This window comes from Stegostoma tigrinum, chromosome 3 (genome assembly GCF_030684315.1).
Source record: "Stegostoma tigrinum isolate sSteTig4 chromosome 3, sSteTig4.hap1, whole genome shotgun sequence".
Classification (NCBI taxonomy): Eukaryota; Metazoa; Chordata; class Chondrichthyes; order Orectolobiformes; family Stegostomatidae; genus Stegostoma; species Stegostoma tigrinum.
The window spans coordinates 84,205,459-84,226,234 of NC_081356.1; the positions used below are offsets into that span (position 1 = coordinate 84,205,459).

The window sequence follows — 20,776 nt, forward strand, 5'->3', positions numbered from 1 at the left end:
TTTCCCCAATGATAGATGTTATGCAAGCAGCTCTTCAAAGGCTTTTAGACGATTCCAGCACGTGGCTCCTTTCCCTTGGCATTCCTTACTTGCCACCTAAATGGATTCCACTTCATAATCTATCGCATCGATATCATTTTTCACCACCACACTGACAACTTCCTTTATTAACAATGCTACCGAACTTCCTTTATCTTTTTGCCTATTTTTCCAGAAATTCGAATATTCTTGAATACAGAGTTCCCAGTCTCAGTTGCCCTCCAACATCTGTAATAGCTACCAAGTCTTTTGTTTGTGTGTGTGCTAGCCACTGGCTGATACCAACAAAAATAACTCAAAGATATTATTCAATAAGCAATGGTCTGCATAAAACTTTTTGAATCATATCTGTCATATTAATTTGGCATTCAAAATCTTTGAAATCTGGTTGAAAATGATTAATTTATCTATTCACTAAATATGGACCAGTGCAGAGGGGAGGACCAAAACAAATAAGTAAAAGCTCAGGTTCAGGTCGATCTGTGTTGTGCTAGATAACCTCAGTCAGACGCATGGTACAAGAGCAGAAAAGGTAGGATCAGGAGAAGATCATTCAGCAATTACTGCTCACTCTTAACTGCACTTGAAAAGTTGGTGGTGTTGCCTTTTTGAACTAATGTGTCCATGTAGTGCAGTCACCCACAATACTGTTTGGAAAGATCTTCCAGGATTTAGACCCAGTAACTCTGAAGGAACATAACATATTCAAAGTCAGGATGTATGTACCATGGAAGGGAACTTGCAGGTGGTGATATTCCCTCACATATGCTATCCTTATCCTTTTACATCATAGAGGTCACAGGTTTGGAAGGTGCAGACAAACGAGCCTTGTTGTGTTACTGAAATCTACTTTGCATACAGTACACAGCACCTCGGTGGAGGGAATGAATTTTAAGGTAGTAAATGGAGTTGTTGTTAATCAAGCAAGTTGCTTTGTTCAAGATATTATCAAGACTTTTGAGTGTTGTAGGAGATGCACTTGGTAAGGCAAGTGGACCATGTTCTATCTCACTCCTGACCTTTGCCTTGTAAATGAAAGACAGGCTTGTGGGAGTCAAATGGAGAATTACTCACCACAGAACTCCCAGTCTTTGAGCTAACTTGCGGCCACAATATTTGTATTGGTGGTCTCATTCAGTTTCTGGTCAGTAGCAACCCCCAGGATAGTGATACTGTGGATTCAGCATTAATGCCATTGAATATTGGGAGAAGTGGTTGGATTTTCTCATTGGAGATGCACATTTCTGCATACAGTTCCTGCTCATTTCTTGGCACTTGTGTAAAATGAATGTTATTTGTTCCCCAGGGCATCAGCTTACCAATTTCCCTGCCGACTAAACCCTAAATGAACTGCTTCCAATGCGATGTGTCCCTCCAGGATTAAGGTGGCCAAAACTGTATACAGTATAAAGTTTTAGCAAAGATTTGCAGCTTGGGTTGTGGGTGAAGTTGCTGACTTGCTCGCTGATGTTACCTAGCATGGTGATAAAATATCTGAATGAAAACAAGCCAGCATAGTGAGCAAGTCAACAACCTCACTATACACAGTAATCAGTGTGGACTCATCTTGCAAAAGCAAACCATGTCTACACATAAACTTCAACCCCCATGCAATAAAGGCAACATACCATTTACCTTCCTAACTGCTCATTATAGTTCCATGATAACCCTTTGAGTTTCATGTGTAAGGGCTTCAAGTTCCATCTGCAGTGTAACATTCTGTGGTATCCTTTTAATTAACATTGTTTTGTTATTCTTCCTGCAAAAGTGGACAAGCTCTTATTTTTCCACACCGCACTGCAACTATCAATTAAAATTGTGCCTCCTCACGAACTATATCTAAATTCCTTTGCTGCCTCATTACCTCTGCTTAACTTTCTTTCTAGCTATCTTGGTGTCAACAGCAAATATAGCAACCAAATATCTGATTTCTTCCTCCAAGTCATTGACATAGCTTGTAAATAGGCCCCAACATTAACTACCGTTGCATTCCACTTGTTACAATTTACCCTCCTGAAAATGACCCACTTTCTAGATTGTGCTTCCTGTTGGTTAGTCGGTTATCCATCTATTTTAACAGATCACGTCCAACACCACAAGCTCTTATTTTGTTTGGTGACCTTCTATGTGGTACTTTTCAAATGCTTTTCGGCAATCCAAATAAAGTATATACTGATTTCTCTTTGCCCACTCTCTTGTTACATCCTTAAAGGGCATTAATTTGTGAAACACAAGCTCTCTTTCACAAATTCATGTTCATCCTGATTATATTTTTACTTCCTGACTGTCCTGCTACCTTCTCTTTAATAATGGTGTCTAGCGTCTTCCCAATGACAGACATTAGGCTATCGAGCCTACGGTTTCCTACTTTCAGTCTTTGTCTTTCCTGAACAGATATGTTACATTTGCTTTTTCCAATCCACAGGAACCTTTCTGCAATCTGGGGAATTCTAAAATGTTACAAACAAAGCATCTGTTTCTGAAAGTCTCTCTTAAAAATGTGGACAGATTCTTGATAGTAAGGTAATCATGGGTTGTTGGGAAAGGGCAGGTAAGTGGAGGTGAGAAGTAGCATATCAGACATAATTCTACTGCATGTTGGAGCAGGCTCGGGGGGCTGAATGGTCCACTCATGTTCTTAAATAAAAACCAAAAGAACAGCCCACTCACGTTCCTATTTCTCACAGTCTAAAACCCTATGAAATAAACCACTGGAATTGTCAGATTTAGCCTCATTATTATTCCAATGCTTGTCCTCTGCTGATAGTGATTGCTCCCAAGTTCTGCCTTAGATACATTAGAACGAGAACCAGGAACTGTTACAGAGGTTATATGCCAAATATTTTCTTTTGGTTATTGCATTTGTGACGAAACCAATAGGATATCACAGAAGAGTCCAGGTGCAGACATTTCTTGAAAAAGAGCACTCAAGTTGGATTTCTACAACTATGGTCCTAAACTTTCAACTGATTACCTAGGTAAACAAATGCATTTCTTCACAGAATGAGGATACGACGATTGCAAGGCTTGCCCATAGACGTTACTTTAAATATGCTAATATGGTGCATCATGATCAACATCTCAATTTAGAAATCATAGCCACACAGTTCTCAAATGCATGGCGCCACTAGAAAATGTAATAGAGTTATCCAGGACAAAACCAAAATACAAAAATGAAACAGAGCCAACGTCCCAACACAAGCATCAAGATAAACCATCTATGGCCTTTTGTACTGTTCCAAAGAACTACAGTCAGATAACTTTAATATGGTGGCCATATCCCCATGCCACACTGCACATATCTTAGTTGCCTTAAAATCCAGCCTGGCTGAATGCAGGCAATGAAGGTGTTGGGAAGTTCCAGAAATACAGACAAAGAACTTTGAAAATCCCTAGAAAAATGTGCTTATTGTCCTTCACTTTCATTTTCAAGGTGATCAACACATATTCCAAGAGTGATGGCCAGAGACACGAGCCCATAAAAAAAATGGGACAGTGAAAATGATGGCTAACACCAAACCTGGAATATTCAATGTTATGTCTATTAGATAGTCCATCTTTGAATCAGAAGAATCTTGGGAAATGACTTTCAATTGAAATTGAGATTGTAATCTTTGACGTGCAATAAAACTAGAAGAGAAACCCTCAGTTGTCAACTGATAACTCAAAGTAATTTTAAGCTGGAATCAGTGCAGATTTTGTATCGTTGTCTCCTGTGATTTTCCACCTCCTTTTTAAATAATTAAAATTTAAAACTTTGTGCAGCATTAATCAAATGTCCCATTATGACACTAGCAGCGCTAGTAAAATTTTGTCATTTGTCATAAACAGTAGCATTCATACAAATTAAATTATAATAGTAGAGCCAAAATTCTGACCTGACAATATTTACTAATTCAATCATTTCATAACAGAGCTAAACACAACCAAAGTCACCATTATGAATGAATTAAACCTATATTAATTGTGAAAAGGTCTGATTTAAGATAAGACAGTAATTTAACGATGACCAAAAATTCTATTCAATTTTTAAAGATAACTTTCACAGCCCTATTATTTTATGTTTACAAACTGAAGCAGGAAACAGTTAATTCAAGCTTTCATAATTACAGCTGTGGCTCCATAACCAGTAAATTGGAGCTGACTTGCATTGCTTGGGACACTCCAAGTGGTCCATTCTTTGGTTTTTCTTAAAGCAGCAATTCATTTCCATTTGCTAATTCCAACAGGTGGCTCACTAGGGATTAATACAAGACTTAAATACCACACAAAGTCACCATATGACTTCAATGATGCTGTTGAAAATCTCATTAGTGTCCATCTATACTATGCGTCATTAAAATGACTATGGCATGTAGCAGTTTGGAACACGTTGATTAAAAAAGAAATTGCTGCACATCACGGTTTGACTACCCAGAATGTTTTTCACACAAAATAACACCTTAGCTGAGATTTAAAAAACAGCGGTAGATCATTTGAAAAATAAGATTTTGATTAAAAGTTATACACTATTTAGACAGAACCTGACATTTACAGGATATAAATTTGATTATATCATATAACGTCAATTTGACAAATATGAACGAATATTCTTGATAAAATCACAATAATTCAAACCATGCCATGCAAGAAAACAGCACAAACTTAGAATTGTAGTTCATTGCTACACATACATATTAGTCATTTTAAAATAATACTATAACAGCCGGTAGTTTATCAGAAGGTAACACTGAACACATTCAATACAGCAGAACTCACAACACATCACAAGCTGTGAAACCACGAAACTAACTTTCATATTAACCTGAAGGGAATAAGTCAGTGTGTCAACAGATGCAAGGTTTATATATGAATGCCAAGTCAGTGACTTTAGCAGACTTATTTGGATCCTCCTTGAATGAATAAATCTTTCAAAATTTTTAAAGCAGCAAATCTTATCTCACTAACTTAATTGAGTGCTTTGAATTAACAAAAAGAATTGATGAGGGCAGAGCAGTGGACATGATCTATCCGGTCTTCAGTAAAGTGTTCGACAAGGTTCCTCCTGGTAGGCTGGTAAGCAAGGTTAGATCACATGGAATACAGGGAGAACTAACTGGATATGGAACTAGCTCAAAGGAAGAAGACACAGGGTGGTGGTGGTGGAGGTTGCTTTTCAGGCTAGAGGCCTGTGACCACTAGTGTGCCACAAGATTGAGTTCTGGGTCTATGGCATTTTGTCACTTATATAAAAGGATTTGGATGTGAACATAGGAGGTTTGGTCAGTAAACGTGCAGATGACACCAAAATTGGAGGTGTAGTGGACAGAGTACAATGGAATCTAGATCAGATAGGCCAATGAGTTGAGGCGTGGCAGATGGTGTTTAATTTAGATAAACGTGAGGTGTTGCAACTTGGAAAGGCAAATCAGGGCAGGACTTATATATTTACCGGTAAGGTCCTGAGGAGTGTTGCTAAACAAAGAGACCTTGGAGTGCAGGTTCATTGTTCCTTGAAAGTGGAGTTGCAGGTAGACAGGATAGTGAAGGTGGTGTTTGGTATGCTTGCCTTTGTTGGCGGGTGCAATGAGTGTAGGAGTTGGGAGTCATGTTGTTGTTGTACAGAACATTAGTTAGGTCATTTTTGGAATAGTAAACCAATTTAGGTCTCCCTGCCATAGAAAGGATCTTGTGAAGCTTGAAAGGGCTCAGAAAGGATTTACAAGGATGTTGCCAGGGTTGGAGAGTTTGAGCTATAGGGAGAGGCTGGATAGGCTGAGGCTATTTTCCCTGGAGGGTCAGTTGCTGAGGGATGGCCTTATAGAGGTTTTTATAATCATGAGGGGCATGGATAGGGTGAATAGCCAAGGTCAATTCCCCAGGGCAGAGGCATCCAAAACTAGAGGGCAAAGGTTTAGAGTGAGAGGGTAAAGTTTTAAAAGGGACCGAAAGGGCAGCTTTTTCATGCAGAGCGTGGTGTGTGTATGGAATGAGCCGACAGAGGAAATGGTGGAGGCTGATTAATTACAACATTTAAAAGGCAGCTGAATGGGTATATGAATAGGAAGGGTTTAGAGGCCAAATGCTGGGACTCAATATGTCAAGGATATCTAGTCAGCATGGACCACTTGACTGAATGGTCTGTTTCCATGCTGTACATCTCTATGACTCTAAGTATCAAACAAAATACAATTTAAAGCAAATATTTTAGAAAGTTAGCAAGTCTCCTCTAAGAAAAACTAAAACTGCAAAACAACTTTTACAGATTACCTTTTAGTTACAAACTTTTGTTGTGCAGTAGTACTGCATAAACAATGTAATACTTGGGTCAAAATTTATCAACTTGCACTTAATACTCATAGTGAAAATAATAAATTACTTTCTTAAATAAACTGCTAATCCCTTCAGATTATGATGAGACTAAAAGCATGACATATGTCCATACAAAGCCTGACCCACCTCCACTGTTTCCAATTTCTCTGCTATTGAACCCAGATCTAGGTTGCAAAGTTGGTAATTTATTGCCAGCAGGCCTTACAGTGGTTTGTATCCTGTGGAATTTGTGAACTCTGTCTCTTATTAGGACAGGGTCAGATCTTTCATCAAGATTCAAGAACTCCTTCGGACCAGAAGTCAGGTCCTTTTTTTGCACCACATTAGCAATTGCAGCAACTAGGTTGGATTCTGCCTTGTGAGTAGGATTGTACTTATGGACATGAACCACATCTTCTCGTTCTCCAAGGAGCTTGGAAATTAGTGCATAAAAGTTACCTGCATAGAGATTGCAAGGAAACAGAACAGAAAAGAAACAAAACAGAAGAAGTGAGAAAACAGAAAAGAGGATGCAAGAAGATACATAAACTGCTCAAGATAATGTAACGGGCAGGATAGTAGCACTTATTTTAAATGTTATTTAAAAAATTGCAACATACATTATTTATCAAAGTGGGATTACAGAAATCAGTAAATAACCTTTGCCTCCACGTAATAACAGAGATTAGAAACAGACATAAAACTGACTATGTCAATCAGTTCACTCATCACTGTGAATGCATAATAAAACCCATATTGAAAGATTAATGACTGTAATGCAAACCCTCCTAGGAAACATTTTCTGAATATTAATATGATTCACTTGCTCATTAATATTTGACCAAACAAGAACATAGATATTTTTCCTTGAATTTCTGTCTTTCTTTGTTTCTTTTCTGTAGGAGAGTATTTCCAATAATGTTCCTAATCCATGCAATAGGTCTACAACCGTAATCCATAGTAAAATGTTTAACATCTGCATATAATACCTAGCGACCAACATGGCTGAAATTGAAAAGTAGCATGACAAATCACAGACAAGAACTCACTGTAATCTTCTGTCACACAGTAACTTGTTGTTACACAGCAATATGCATTTCAATGTTACCATCAGATATGAAACAAATGTACTGGGCTCAAGTTGTTGCAAAGGAATGCTGGTGTGATACAAAAAATCTAGGAAGCGAATTAATAAATTTGTGAATTGATCACTCCAATATGCCAAACTATTTTTTTGTTACTAATTCAACTGCTCAGTATTTTGACCACAATGACTCTGTCCTCCAGAATTCTCTTAAGCTATTTTGTTTTGCTACCATTAAAACTTTTCTTGAAAACAAATCTCCGTGACTAGACTTTCAACGTTCCTTCACTCTAACATCTTTTATGCTCTAATCTGTGTTTACTTCAATACCTGAGAATGCGAGGATATTTACCTGACAGGCATACTCTATATCTCTTGTACTGGCCTTTTGGTTTACATGGTAAGCTTGGATTGTTTCAACAAGATTATATTAATGAAAGGTAATTTTCTAATGTAGATTAATCGTGTCCCAAAGGCTAGAATGAATCTAATTAGCTTTTGCTAAATCCAAAAAAAAAGGCATAATTACTGACACATCCCTATTTGTAGGTCCAGAAGGGGGATCCATGTCTTCAATAGGCCAGGCACAGACAACACTGTTCCTATCCCTCAACCTGCTTGTAAATAAGTATGCAGTGGGCACTCTGCACCACAACAAAACTTCAGCACATGAGATATGATTTTCGAAGAGCAAGATCCAAGCCACCACAGACAGAGTTCTTGACACCCAGGATGCATAACGGGATATGCAGTCTGCCCTCCAGTGCAGGCATGGCCGTTTTAATGAGCCACAAGAAATACCAACTCAAAATACATTCAAGGCCCACGAAAATTCGACATATGAGCTACCGTTCAGAGAAAAATTGCCCAGTAAATATGATCACCGAGAAGGGGCTCCTCCAATCGCAGCCTGTTTCAATAAATCCCATTCTTTTTTGCTATAAAATCTATTAGCAGTAGCTGTGGGAGAGATGCAACCTGCAACAGGAGCAGCAGCCAGCAGTTAAGAAAGATAATGTTGGCAGTGCAGGAACCAATGAGGAAGATGATGCTGCCTTTTGTAGGGACTAAGTTATAGAAGCTGGAATGGGAGAGAGCAGGCTTTTGGCTATTTCTACATCCAGGTGGACAGTTTTGTCATGTCCAATTGAAGAGAGAGGCTACTAGGTGAACATAAGACTGTGACTACATCAAAAGAAACTTAATCCAAAATAAGTCAGTACTTTTAGCAAGAAACCAAATCTCAAGAAAAGTGATCAATATAATTAATTTCACACATAGAAAAACAACAACAAATGATGACTCTGGACAGCATCAAGTGTTAACTGATGAATCAAACTCATTGGAGGCCTATCCATAATGATTTCAAGAAAAGCAGGTTTCTGTGGAGATATCCATATCTAGTTTTTAGCTTCCAAGAATAGGTTATTGGGAAAGGAACGTAAGTGGAATCACTGACCAAATAATTTGGTATCCACCAGTTTAAATTCTGATTCATGAGCAATATTGATGTGACAGTGGATGGCGCCTGACAATTGGCAACTTTGGGCTGGGTCTTGCGCTGGCAGCAATTCCACCGACCTCAGCAATAGCACGGACAATGGCGAAGGTGAATCTGTCCAGCAGCGACGGTGGTGGTATTTCTGAGCTGACTAAGAGCTCGCACATTGATAGATTTCTCTTCAAGCTACATCTTTTAATTTGCTCTTATTCTTAAACTATCACATTGGCGCCGGTTTACAGCACAAAATGAAAGCCTTCCTCTGTGTTGGATTATGCTTCATTGTAAAATACACAGGGCAACATCCCATTCATTTCAGGCAGAAATTGAGGCCAGTGCCCTACTAAAATAGTTGCAGAAGATACAGGGGTCGAGTTTGGAGCTAGTTTGGTTTAGTTTCTCTTCTAGGAGCAGCTTAGAGTAGTTCAGGAAACAAGATCCCTCAGCAGATGCATTTTTCTTCATGATATTTCCAAAACAGGGGGTCTACTTACAAATCAGCTGGTTATTGGAACAGGAATGACCAAGGAATTAAATTGAAATAGTCTAAACTTAAAAGCAGGGGAAAAGGTAGATTGCAGAAATGGGCAAAGTTGTATTTATTTCAAATACAATGAATTACAGAAAAAGAAAGAGCTGTTTTTAGCTTTGGAATTCTATGTTTGGGATCATGTATGACATTGCAGTATTCAACTTAATATCTGTTACGCAAAGTACCTACAATCCAAACTCTGACTAAAACACGTATGCACTAATAACCTAAGTTAGTGGGAAGGGACATTCTTCATGATCACAGAATCCCCACAGTGTGAAAACAGGCCCTTTGGCCCAATATGTCCACGCAGACCTGAGCATCCCACTCAGCCCCATTTCTTTATAATCCACCAAATCTGCACTTCCCTGAAGACTATAGGCAATTTAGCACGGTCAATCCACCTATCCTGCACATCTTTGAATTGTGGGAAGAAACTGGAGCACCTGGAGGAAACCCACGCAAACACGGGGAGAATATGCAAACTTCAAACAGAGAGTCACCCAAGGGTCGAATCAAACCCGAGTTCTTGCACTGTGTGGCAGCAGTGGCGCCCCATGTATTTACTGTTTGTGAACAAAAGCAGGTCTGTTGTCATGAATTGTGTCAATGTTACTTTTGGTGAAAATGGATTCAAGAATCACACAAATTTTGAAGAAGTCCATTTGTCCCCTTGCGCAAGTGCCAGCTCTGCACAAAACCATGCATTCGGTCTAGTTGCTCCTGTTCTTTACTCCTGCCCTTGTAAGTTTTCTTTCAACAAATTATGGATTTTGATTCCACCATATCTGTAAAGCCAGTGCTTTAAAGAAAATTCTTTTCTCTTGTTATTTGCATTTTTTGTATGATCTCACATGTCAAAATTTCATTTTACCAATTCATTGTCATGCTGTCATTCCTATTCTGAAATGCTATTTTCAAGGATAAATGTCTTGTACAGCTCTTGAAAAATTCAGCCTGGAAAATAACACTACATCATTAAATTAGAGATGTAAATATTTTAACCACCTTTTATTCGCAGACTGACTGCATAGTAGAGATCTCCCAGTAATAACCGCCCACATGGGACATTACCAGAGTACTAGACTTCAAAATATTAGCCCTTACAATTCAGAGGACAAGTATTGGAATGATGTAAATATTCTAAACACTGAACCCTGCAAAGGCTTTTCCATTTTTGATGTACAGACTGCAACGGGTTATAGTTGTCAGAGGCAAGATTAGGAAGATTGTTCATCACAAAAATGCCCATCAAGATAATTGCCTCCAATTGGAAATTAATTCTATCTCTCATTTCTTTTCATTAAATGTTTCCCTCTCACTAATCTGAAAATCACTGGTCTATAGTTCCCAGGTTTATCCCCCTTCCTTCTCAAATAATGGTACCACTACTACATTAGCTGTCCTGGTTTAAAACCATCTCAGGCAACCAGCTAGAAACTGATGTCCCTTTCAAGCACACCAACTCCCACAGCTAGCTAAAATACACCTCCTCCCACCCACCCTCCTGCAAAAATTCCATCCCCTATTCCCAATTCCTTTGCCGCTGCCGCATCTGCTCCCAGGATGAGGCATTCCACTCCCACACATCCCAAATGTCCGCGTTATTCAAGGACCGCAACATCCCCCCTGCAGTGGTCAAGGAAGCCTTCGACTGAGTCTCCTGCATTTCAATCAGTTAATTAACACATCCCTCTCACCCCGTCCCCGCAATAACCGCCCAAAGAGAATCCCCCTAGTCCTCACATACCACCCCACCAACCTCCAGATATAACGCATCATCCTCCGACACTTCCGCCATCTACAATCCGACCCCACCACCCAAGACATTTTTCCATCCCCACTCTTGTCTGCCTTCTGGAGAGACCACTCTCTCCGGGACTCCCTCATCCGCTCCACACTTCCCTCCAACCCCACCACACCTTCCCCTGCAACCGCAGGAAGTGCTACACTTGTCCCCATACCTCCTCCCTCATCCCCATCCTAGGCCCCAAGATGGCTTTCCACATCAAGCAGATGTTCACCTGCACATCTGCCAATGTGGTATACTGTATCCATTGTACCCGGTGTGGCTTCCTCTACATTGGGGAAACCAAGCAGAGGCTTGGGGACCGCTTTGCAGAACACCTCCGCTCGGTTCGCAATAAACAACTGCACCTCCCAGTCGCGAATCATTTTAACTCCCCCGTCCCATTCCTTAGACGACATGTCCATCCTGGGCCTCCTGCAGTGCTGCAATGATGCCACCCAAAGGCTGCAGGACAGCAACTCATATTCCGCTTGGGAACCCTGTAGTCCAATGGTATCAATGTGGATTTCACAAGCTTCAAAATCTCCCCTTCCCCCACTGCATCCCAAAACCAGCCCAGCTCGTCCCCTCCCGCCACTGCATCCCAAAACCAGTCCAGCTCGTCCCTGTCTCCCTCAGCCTGTTCTTCCTCTCACCTATCCCCTCCGCCCACCTCAAGCCGCACCTCCATTTCCCACCTACTAACCTCATCCCGCCTCCTTGACCTGTCCGTCCTCCCTGGACTGACCTATCCCCTCCCTACCTTCCCACCTATACTCTCCTCTCCACCTATCTTCTCCTCTATCCATCTTTGGTCCGCCTCCCCTTATTTATTTCAGAACCCTCTCCCCATCCCCCTCTGTGAAGAAGGGTCCAGGCCCGAAAGGTCAGCTTATGTGCTCCTAAGATGCTGTTTGGCCTGCTGTGTTCATCCAGCTTCACACTTTGTTATCCTGGTTAAAAACCCATCTGGTTCATTAAATGCTCTTTAGGAAAGGAAACAGGCATCCTTACCTGGTGTGGATTACATGTGACTCTAGACCCACAGCAATGTGGTTGACTCTTAACTGCCCTCTTGGATGGGCGATATATGCTGGCCGTGCCAGCGACACCCTCACCCCATTAATTACTTTAAAGAAAGAGAATAGAAGTCCTCTGGCACTGCTCCAGTGCCCAGAGAGACTTTCAAAAATTAATGCCTGCAATTTCTGGCAAGATGGTGGCATACTGGGACACGCCACCCAAAGTTCCTCTGCCTGTTCTTTCTCTTTGTCTATTTTTTCCTCTCTTTTTGGCAGTCCTGGTGCAGCCAGAGGGGAAGCGCAACTTACCTTGGTGCAGCTGTTGGAGCGGACAGGAGTGGGACTTGAGCAGAGTGGGACTGGTGTTGGCTGGGGTCTGGCATGGGTGGTTGGACCACGTGGTGAGCTGCTGTTAACTGAAATCCTTTACTGGTCTGGAATGTCAATCAGTTAATTATAGCTATCTTATTTTTGACACTGCAAGCAGTGCTACTAATTTCCTTTTATTCCTCTTTTGTATCCAAGATTTGTACCTAGGTACTTGTACCTACGATGGCGCCATCACAAGACAGCCATTGTAAAAACTTTTCACTGTACTTCTGTATTGCAGTACATGTGACAATAAAGATTATTCTATTCTATTCTTCTCTTGTCGCCCATTACAACCGAGATGCCTTTCATCTGGGTATACATTCAATTTTAAGTCCATGAAAACCCGTAATACCTCTTCCCTCTTCATTTTATTTTTTCATCTATTTCACAGTCATCTTTCTCAATCTCAATACTTACATTGTCCTTCTCTGTAATGAATACAGATGCAAAATACTCATTTAAAATCTCACCGATGTCATCCAGCAGATTTTGCCATTTTGGTTCCTAATGACCCCTACTTATTCCCTTGTTATCCTCTTGCCCCTAATATTTTTATAAAATGTCTTTGTATTTTCTTTTATTTTACATTGTGTTTTGAATGCTGCCTTGCTTTCCTAATTTTTTTTTAAAGTAATTTACTGTACCTTCTATATGTCAAGGACTGCAGGTGCTTTGAGCTCTCTGTATCGACTATGTATTCTATTCCTGTCCTTATCCAATCCTGTACATTCCTTTGCATCCAGACTTCACTATATTTGTTGATCCCAATCTTCACCTTTATGAGAACCTATAGGTCCTGTGCTTTCACCGTTTTTTTTCTGAAAGACAGCCAATGCTCCAAAGTAGGTTTTCCTGCAAGAAGCTGCTCTCAGTCCACTTTAGCCAGATCCTGTCTTGTCATATTAAAGTCAGCCTTCCCCAACTGAGAACCTTTATTTCAGGTCCATCTTTGTCCATTTCCATGCAAACTGCACATAGTACTCCAGCCGTGGCTGAACTGAAGTTTTGTACAGCATTAACATGGCCGCCCTGTGGTAAAACAATTCTATTAAGGTAACATTCTAGGTGATGAGTTTTACTTGCAAAACTATGAGCTAGTCGACTGATGGTTCATGAATTAATTACTGGAATGAGCAGTAGTAATGTGAGTGCATGCAGCCCTTTTATGGAAACAAGTATGATAGCATCAGGTGAATATCCCACATTAGCCACGATCTCACTGATAGCGGAGCACTCGTCAGGCTGATTGGCCTTCTCTGCACCTATATTCTTATGTTGCAGTGAGTAGAATGGAAAATACACAGCAAAATGGCATCTTCTCAACATAATTGGTTCCGATCTTGCACAGAAATAACAATGAAGCTAACGATGTTTATTGCTACTTACCTGGAAATCAGACAACTTCCAGTGGCTGTCCACATGCCATTAAACATGCAAATCCAGAACTTGTTATGTGAGATGCCCTGTTCCTCAAAAAGCTTCCTGAAAACGGTGTTCAATATCTGACTCATCAGTGAATTACATGGAATGGGGTGATAATGCAATACTCGTATGACTAATATGAACAAATCGCTCAAAAGTAGTTAGGTCCTGTCCGTCCCAGTGGAACTTTTCTAGATGAATGATATTTTTTAAACTTTTGCCAAACACCCTCTTCTTGCACTGAAAATGATCTCTTACAAATGGCACAGTCTCATTCCTACAAATTTTCGTCACCCTTGAGCAATTCAGAGAAGTTGCATTTTTTTTTTCTTAACACTTACTTTAATTCAGCCTAGTTTTTCCCTGTCTGTACCTCATTCAGCCTTGATGGACCAAAGTGGCACTTGATGGTTCAAACCTTTTCAGTGTTTTTGTGAAAGAAGTTGACTGATTGTCTGGTTCATACAAATGCCCTGCAAACAGTGTTACACTATTTTAGCTTCCTAATCTATACTAAGTGCCAGTACAAAATCTTAGAAACCGCGTGGACAAGTCAAGTGTAATCTAAAGGTAGATTCATTTGTTCACCACTGAGAGGAAAGTCTGGCAGAATAAATGTTAAAGTGCAGTGCATTTTTTACGTTCCATTACAATTTCATCTACAAGCAATTCTGTCCTGATGATTTCCAGAAAAATGAGGAAAATACTTTTTAATACTTATTATCAAAATATAGATTGCACATACCCTGGTCAAGAACCACCTCCTCCTCTCTTTTGGGTTGCTGGAGTATGACATTTTCATTTGGGTTCTCTTTAATGAGAAGTTGCATTGATGAAAAACATATTAATCAGTTATTACAATTTATTCTTTCACACATAATATCAAAGGATTTCAAGTATATGCACTAATTTTATGAATACTGTCAAATAAAATATTTTAAAACATCTATATGACTCAAATTAGGAATAGGATCAAATAACAGAGCTCCTGAATGAACATCATGGATCAATCAGTACAATAGGCACTATATTCCTGTCAATTGTATTGTATCTTCCAAGTTCAACAGAAGGGCAGCTTGTTTTTGAATTTTTTTGTTGGGTCTTTGTCTTTACTAAATTTTCTCAAATTCTGTAAGTTAGAAATGGCTACAGCCTCATACAATACAAGAAAGAACCCAAGGTTATTAGCAGACCTCAATCTGTCTAACTTTATGCCAGGAAAGTAATATATCACACGCTATTCTCAAAGAAAACTAGGAAAGTTCAAACAAAAATCCAAAGCTTGAAGGCATAACATTAATGGTGAATTTATTTCAGACGTGGGGGTTGAAATTTTATGCTCAGGTTTGTTTTACATACATATGAATAGACTATCCAACCCCTTAAGCAGCTGAGTTCAGAAAGACATTCTACTCTGCCTGATGACTAACTACTGGCTCATCTATGTTAACTATACAGCGGTGGCCTCGGCAACAGTGTTTTGCAACACAACAGAAATTGAAACCTTTCAAACCTCTTGAATGGTTAATGAACACATAACCAAGGTCTATTAATGCCAGAATTACATACTTCCTAAATGCAAGCTTTTCACATGAATTTCATTCATTATCTCTAATCTCTGTAATGGAACAGAACTACGAATGTAATGTTCCTCTAACAAAATATCAATGCCGAGGTTGAAAGCTAATTATTCCATTAAGCTTTTAATAAAGTCTATTTACCTGTATGATGTCCATGCATAGCAGCATCTGGGCTGACGGGAATTGGAATATTTGCCTCTGGAGGAATGTGTTTAAACAATTCAGGACTGCCAGTTTGCATACAATATGTATGTGGCTTGGCATGTTTAGCATCCATGTAATACATAATATACAAGTTGCACATTTCATCTTTCGATGTTCTTCTGTTAACAAAGTAAAATGTTTGCTTGGTTAAAATATTCAAACAAGTTTCTCATTTATTCTATACAACAGCATCTAAAAGAAAATGTTGACAAATTATCAGTACAATTATGACATACAATGTTGAAAGGAATTCTCCATTTCTCTCATGCCATCAAGAGACAAAAGATTAAAGGCTAGTTGTTTTCTTTGGGAAGGGAAGTAAAGTCAGAATTATTACAGACTGCCTTGGCCATCTTATGAATGCCAAGTTTATAACATTATTTGATTATTATGAATAGGTGGGCTTCAGGTTGATTTACTGGGAAGCAAGTGCAAACAACAGTCATCACAGCTAGACTAGATTGACTTGCAATCTTCAAGCTTTACGCAGAAAAGAAAAAGAACAAGTCAGCTTGCAGAGAGAAGGAGTTGCAGTCAATGTGCATAGCATAGAAAAGCATGTTTTTTTTTCCTGTGGATGAGCAGGTAGAATGCAGGAATGAACATGGTCTCTTCTTAAAGTATGCATGCAGTTGTATTTTATGGAATCTGGAAGATTTGTCTGAGTGTAGTCGATAGGAGATGTAAGAAAGCACATATTGTTTAAGCAAGCTTCACTGCTGGTATTTGGTTCAAAATTTCTCCAAAAAACTGGGAAAAGCCTTTTCTTGATGGCCATTTGATGTTATAGGTTAGTGAATATGAGAAAATGGGACCAATGTTGAACTGCTGCTTGTAAAAATGCTTATTCATTTGAAAACAAGACAAAGTATGAATGCGGTGGGGGCTTTTGGTACAAATTGAAGAAGTGCTTTTTTTGTAGCTTTGCATTTTAATTGTTGAGTGAATAGTGTGTATCTAATATTGCTTTTAGTTCATTTGTTACAGTAGGAGTCTTAAAACTTGAATTCTTGTTGTTATCCTTTTAGTCATCAAATGTTATTGGTCTCAACAGGGATGAAATCTTAATGATCCTCTAGTTATAAACAAAGGTGTATTATAGACAGAAAAGTTATTACTCATATAAACGGAAATAGTTCCACTGAACAAAACAAAACAAGAAGAAACCACAGATGCCAGAAATACAAAACAAAAACAAATTAGAATAGGAACTCCGCAGGTCTGGCAGCATCCGTGGAGAGAAAACAGACTTAATGTTTTGGGTCCAGTGATCCTTCTCTAGTTCCACAAATTTATTTTCCTTCAGAAAGCTGCAGAAAAACAGTTGAGTCTAGTCTATTTCTTATAACAGGAATAAAATGAACTTGGATATGAAAACAGAGCTCTTAAAAATGTTGCTGCTTAAATGCACTATATTTCAAAATGGAAAATTGTTCAAATCAACTAGTTTATCCTTACAAATTAGCCTGGACTTCTGAACTAATAGTCTAGAAATACATTTTAGCCATACATACAGTTGATCATGCAATGAGAACAACTATAATTACACAGCAGTAGCCTGGAGGGAGCTGCTCCTACAATCAAAAAGCATGGTACTATCTGGGCCAAAGCAGCACATTTGATTTAGACTTTAAGAATTCACTCCCTTCACCAATGATGCAGTGACAGCAGTGTATACAGTCTATATGATGAATTGCACTAAGGGTCCTTCAATAGCAGCTTTCAAACACTTGACAAATGCAACCGAGAAGGACAAAGACAGCAGATGCATAGGAATACAAACGCATGCAAGTTTCCCTCCAAGCCACACGATCCTGACTTGGACAGATGTCACTTTTCCTTAATAGTAATTGGGGGTAAACCCTGGAACTTCCTTCCTAATAACACTGTTGGTACACTTGGAGGGCTGAAACAGTTCAATGCAATACCCCACCACCTCCATTACCACCTTCTCTAGTTTTCTTTCAGATGGGCAACAAATGTCGGCTTAGCCAGCAACGTCCAAATCCCTTGGTTGAATTTTAAACAAAATACTGTGATTTAAGGCAAGAACGTTACTGAATTGGCATTGTATTGCTTCTAAAAGAACTATTAAGCTAGTTGCTCTCTGCTATTTAAGTATAATTGGTACACTGATTTCTGGTGAGGGACAAAATTAAATAGCAGATTCAAACATCGATGCCCGTGTTGTACTTTTCTACACTGGCATTTTACTCTATGGCTCACCGTTGATATGTTTTGAATGTTGTGAAATTGCTATATTTATGCCCTTAGTATAAGTTAAACCTGGGCTAGAAAGTTCAGTCCTGTTATTTCAGAGTAAGTAACTTATTACCACCAAGTAATAATTGATACTAACCTATATCTCTGATACTGAAAATTAACAACCATAAGTGTGGGCTCACATTCCTCTAATAAATGTTATAGATTTTTAAAATGTCAATTTGAAATTTACTTTTCCTTTCTCTTTTTCCTTGGTCTCAACCACCCTTTTTTCCACTGCTTTATTTCTTTCTGAAACTGGTTTGACATTGCATTCACTCACCGTAATTTACACTTCCTTTGTCTTTTAACTGTTTATTTCTGATTTATTATACCTGATTAGTTAAAAAGATACTCAGCTGATTGCACTTTTCACTCAGGTCCAGACGATCAGTTTTCAATGCTGTGTTCTTTCAGCTTGCGCTTTCAACAGTTGGCCGTACAAAAAAAATCAAACACCCGAATTCTAACTAAAATCAATGTTTTTGCCAGAGGAAAGTCTGGGTAATTACTATTTTTTCTCTGCTAGGCTACAATGGTTTTGACACATGCATTGGCAGCAGAATAAATACTCTCCTTCAACTTCTGGGTGTGACACTTAACAAGTTGCATCTTTTAAGAGAGGGAACGGGGTGGGGAAGGAGACATGGCGACCAGTGGAAAAGGGTGTACCGGGTGCTTTCGAGAATAAATTGTTTAACTCTGGTCATGTGCCCACAAATACTGCTTGATTTGCTCAGCATTTGTCACCCTTTCTGTTTCCATCTCAAATTTCCAGGGTTCATTCTATTTTGCTTCTGATTATTTTCCTGGTAACCCGAGAGGACACGTGTTTTGCTAAAAGATCTTAATATATCTGGTAATTTATTGGCATCCTCATTGTATTTGGTCTTCACATTAACAGATATCATAGGACATAGTTTAAGTCCAACTAGCATCCGATCTTAAGCCAGATCTGGATATGCTAAATCTAGAGGATTCTTGATGTTTCCTGAAAGATTTGACAAATTTGGCTGAACCATCTTTTGTTTTCTCTTTAGTTTGCTCCATGCAAGTAGGATGTCATTGTTGCCAGGGTGAATATGTGAATGCAGCATGACATCAGACAAAACCACTGATGTCTTTTCACAAGCAGCAAACAATCCACCTCCGCTGCTTTAACAGACATCTGCTAGCGTTCCAACTGCTAATTAATCTCAGCACACATTTAACAATCATAAAATGAATGGAAATCAATTTCCCCAGACAGGAGCCCTTCAATGTGTGTCAGTGCATGAATGATGTAAAAAGAATACATATTCCATCCATCTGTTAACTGATAAAAAGCTATTCAACTGTTCAGAATAAAAAAATAAATTCAGCAACAAATTGGTGTGATTATGGAATCCTGTTTTGAAATGCTTTATTTTAACCATCTTTCATTGCCTTTGCAAACACGTCAGCTGACAAAAATATTCTTCCATTATATTTGACTTAAATAATTCATTTAAATCTTCCATTACTAAGTCCTTTCAGGCACATCTTGCATGATACATGTTTAACAAGAATGACAAGGTCTAGCAAAATAAACACAAAGAATTGCAAATGACGTAATTCTGAAACAGAGAAGCTCAATGGCTGCACTGAGTCCATTTTTAGACATGAAAGATGCGGGTGTAACGATTGCAGTGTGAAGTTTGTACGTCCTCCCTGTTTCTGCGTGGGTTTCTTGCAGGTGCTTTGCTTTCCTCCCACAGTCGAAAGATGCCCATGCTAAATTGCCCATAGTTCCCAGGGATGTGTAGGTTAGGTGGATTAGACATGGGGAATGGGTAGGATGCTCTTCAGAGGGGCAGTGTGGGCTTGTTGGACTGAATAGCCTGTTTCCACACTGCAGAGATTCTACGATTATCTTGTACATGAAAGATTGATAAAACTTTGGCATTGTGTTTGTGTAAAGTTAGTTCTGCTGTTTAGGGCTGTGTAGAGACCCATACAAAAGGGATAAGTGTGCTGATCAGGTATTTCCATCCATCTCAGTGATTGTTTGCCCACTTCACCCTTTACTTGAAACTGTCGAAAATTTTCCCCTTGTAAAAGTTAATACCAATTCTAAAATTTGTCTCAAAAACTTGACAGTCAAAAGAGTCAGTTAAGGAGGCATAGTTAGTGAGCGAGATGCTAAAGACCTTACTTTGATATTTTCTATAAGAAGAGTTTGCAATAGAGATCAAAGAGATTGCTTGGCTGGAGAAGAAATCATCACTTCTCTATCCAGCTTTTAAAAGTGGGTCATGAACCCATGGCGATTCTAGAAGAATGTGAACAGATGTTATTTCACATCAGTAGCTAGATGACTGCGTGGCACTGCAACCATCCTGGAACAAGCAGTAGCTCCAGATCAATCAACAGTGCAACACCAAAGATTCAAGTAACAATCCTTGTCTCTGCACTATAGAAACTAAGAAAGACATTGTTTCTTTTAAATAATATACTTTCTAGTCATATGGACAACATGTAGCATTATCTTCTACTATAAGCCATGAGTGGAGTTGGTATATAGCTGGTTCAAAGGTCGGTATGTGATGCAGATGCCAACAGCACAGGTTCAATTCCTCTACCAGCTACAGTCACCACAAGATCGTGCCTTCTCAACCACACTATTCCCCTCAGACATGGTGATCCTCAGGTTAAATTCA

General features: G+C 39.2%; 1 protein-coding gene across 7 annotated transcripts in view; it reads right to left on the reverse strand.

The window, feature by feature from the left end:
• pam (peptidylglycine alpha-amidating monooxygenase) overlaps nucleotides 1–20,776 on the reverse strand; it is a 212,053-nt gene that overhangs the window by 44,851 nt on the left and 146,426 nt on the right. For 5 of the 7 annotated variants that reach the window (XM_048527247.2, XM_048527242.2, XM_048527246.2 and 2 more), the window contains 3 exons: nucleotides 15,774–15,955; nucleotides 14,798–14,863; nucleotides 6,478–6,789 (listed from right to left, as the gene is read on the reverse strand). In XM_048527247.2, the coding sequence (XP_048383204.2) occupies nucleotides 6,478–6,789; nucleotides 14,798–14,863; nucleotides 15,774–15,955 (560 nt within the window). The remainder of the gene's footprint in view (nucleotides 1–6,477; nucleotides 6,790–14,797; nucleotides 14,864–15,773; nucleotides 15,956–20,776) is intronic. The other 2 variants (XM_048527249.2, XM_048527248.2) reach the window with 1 other exon arrangement.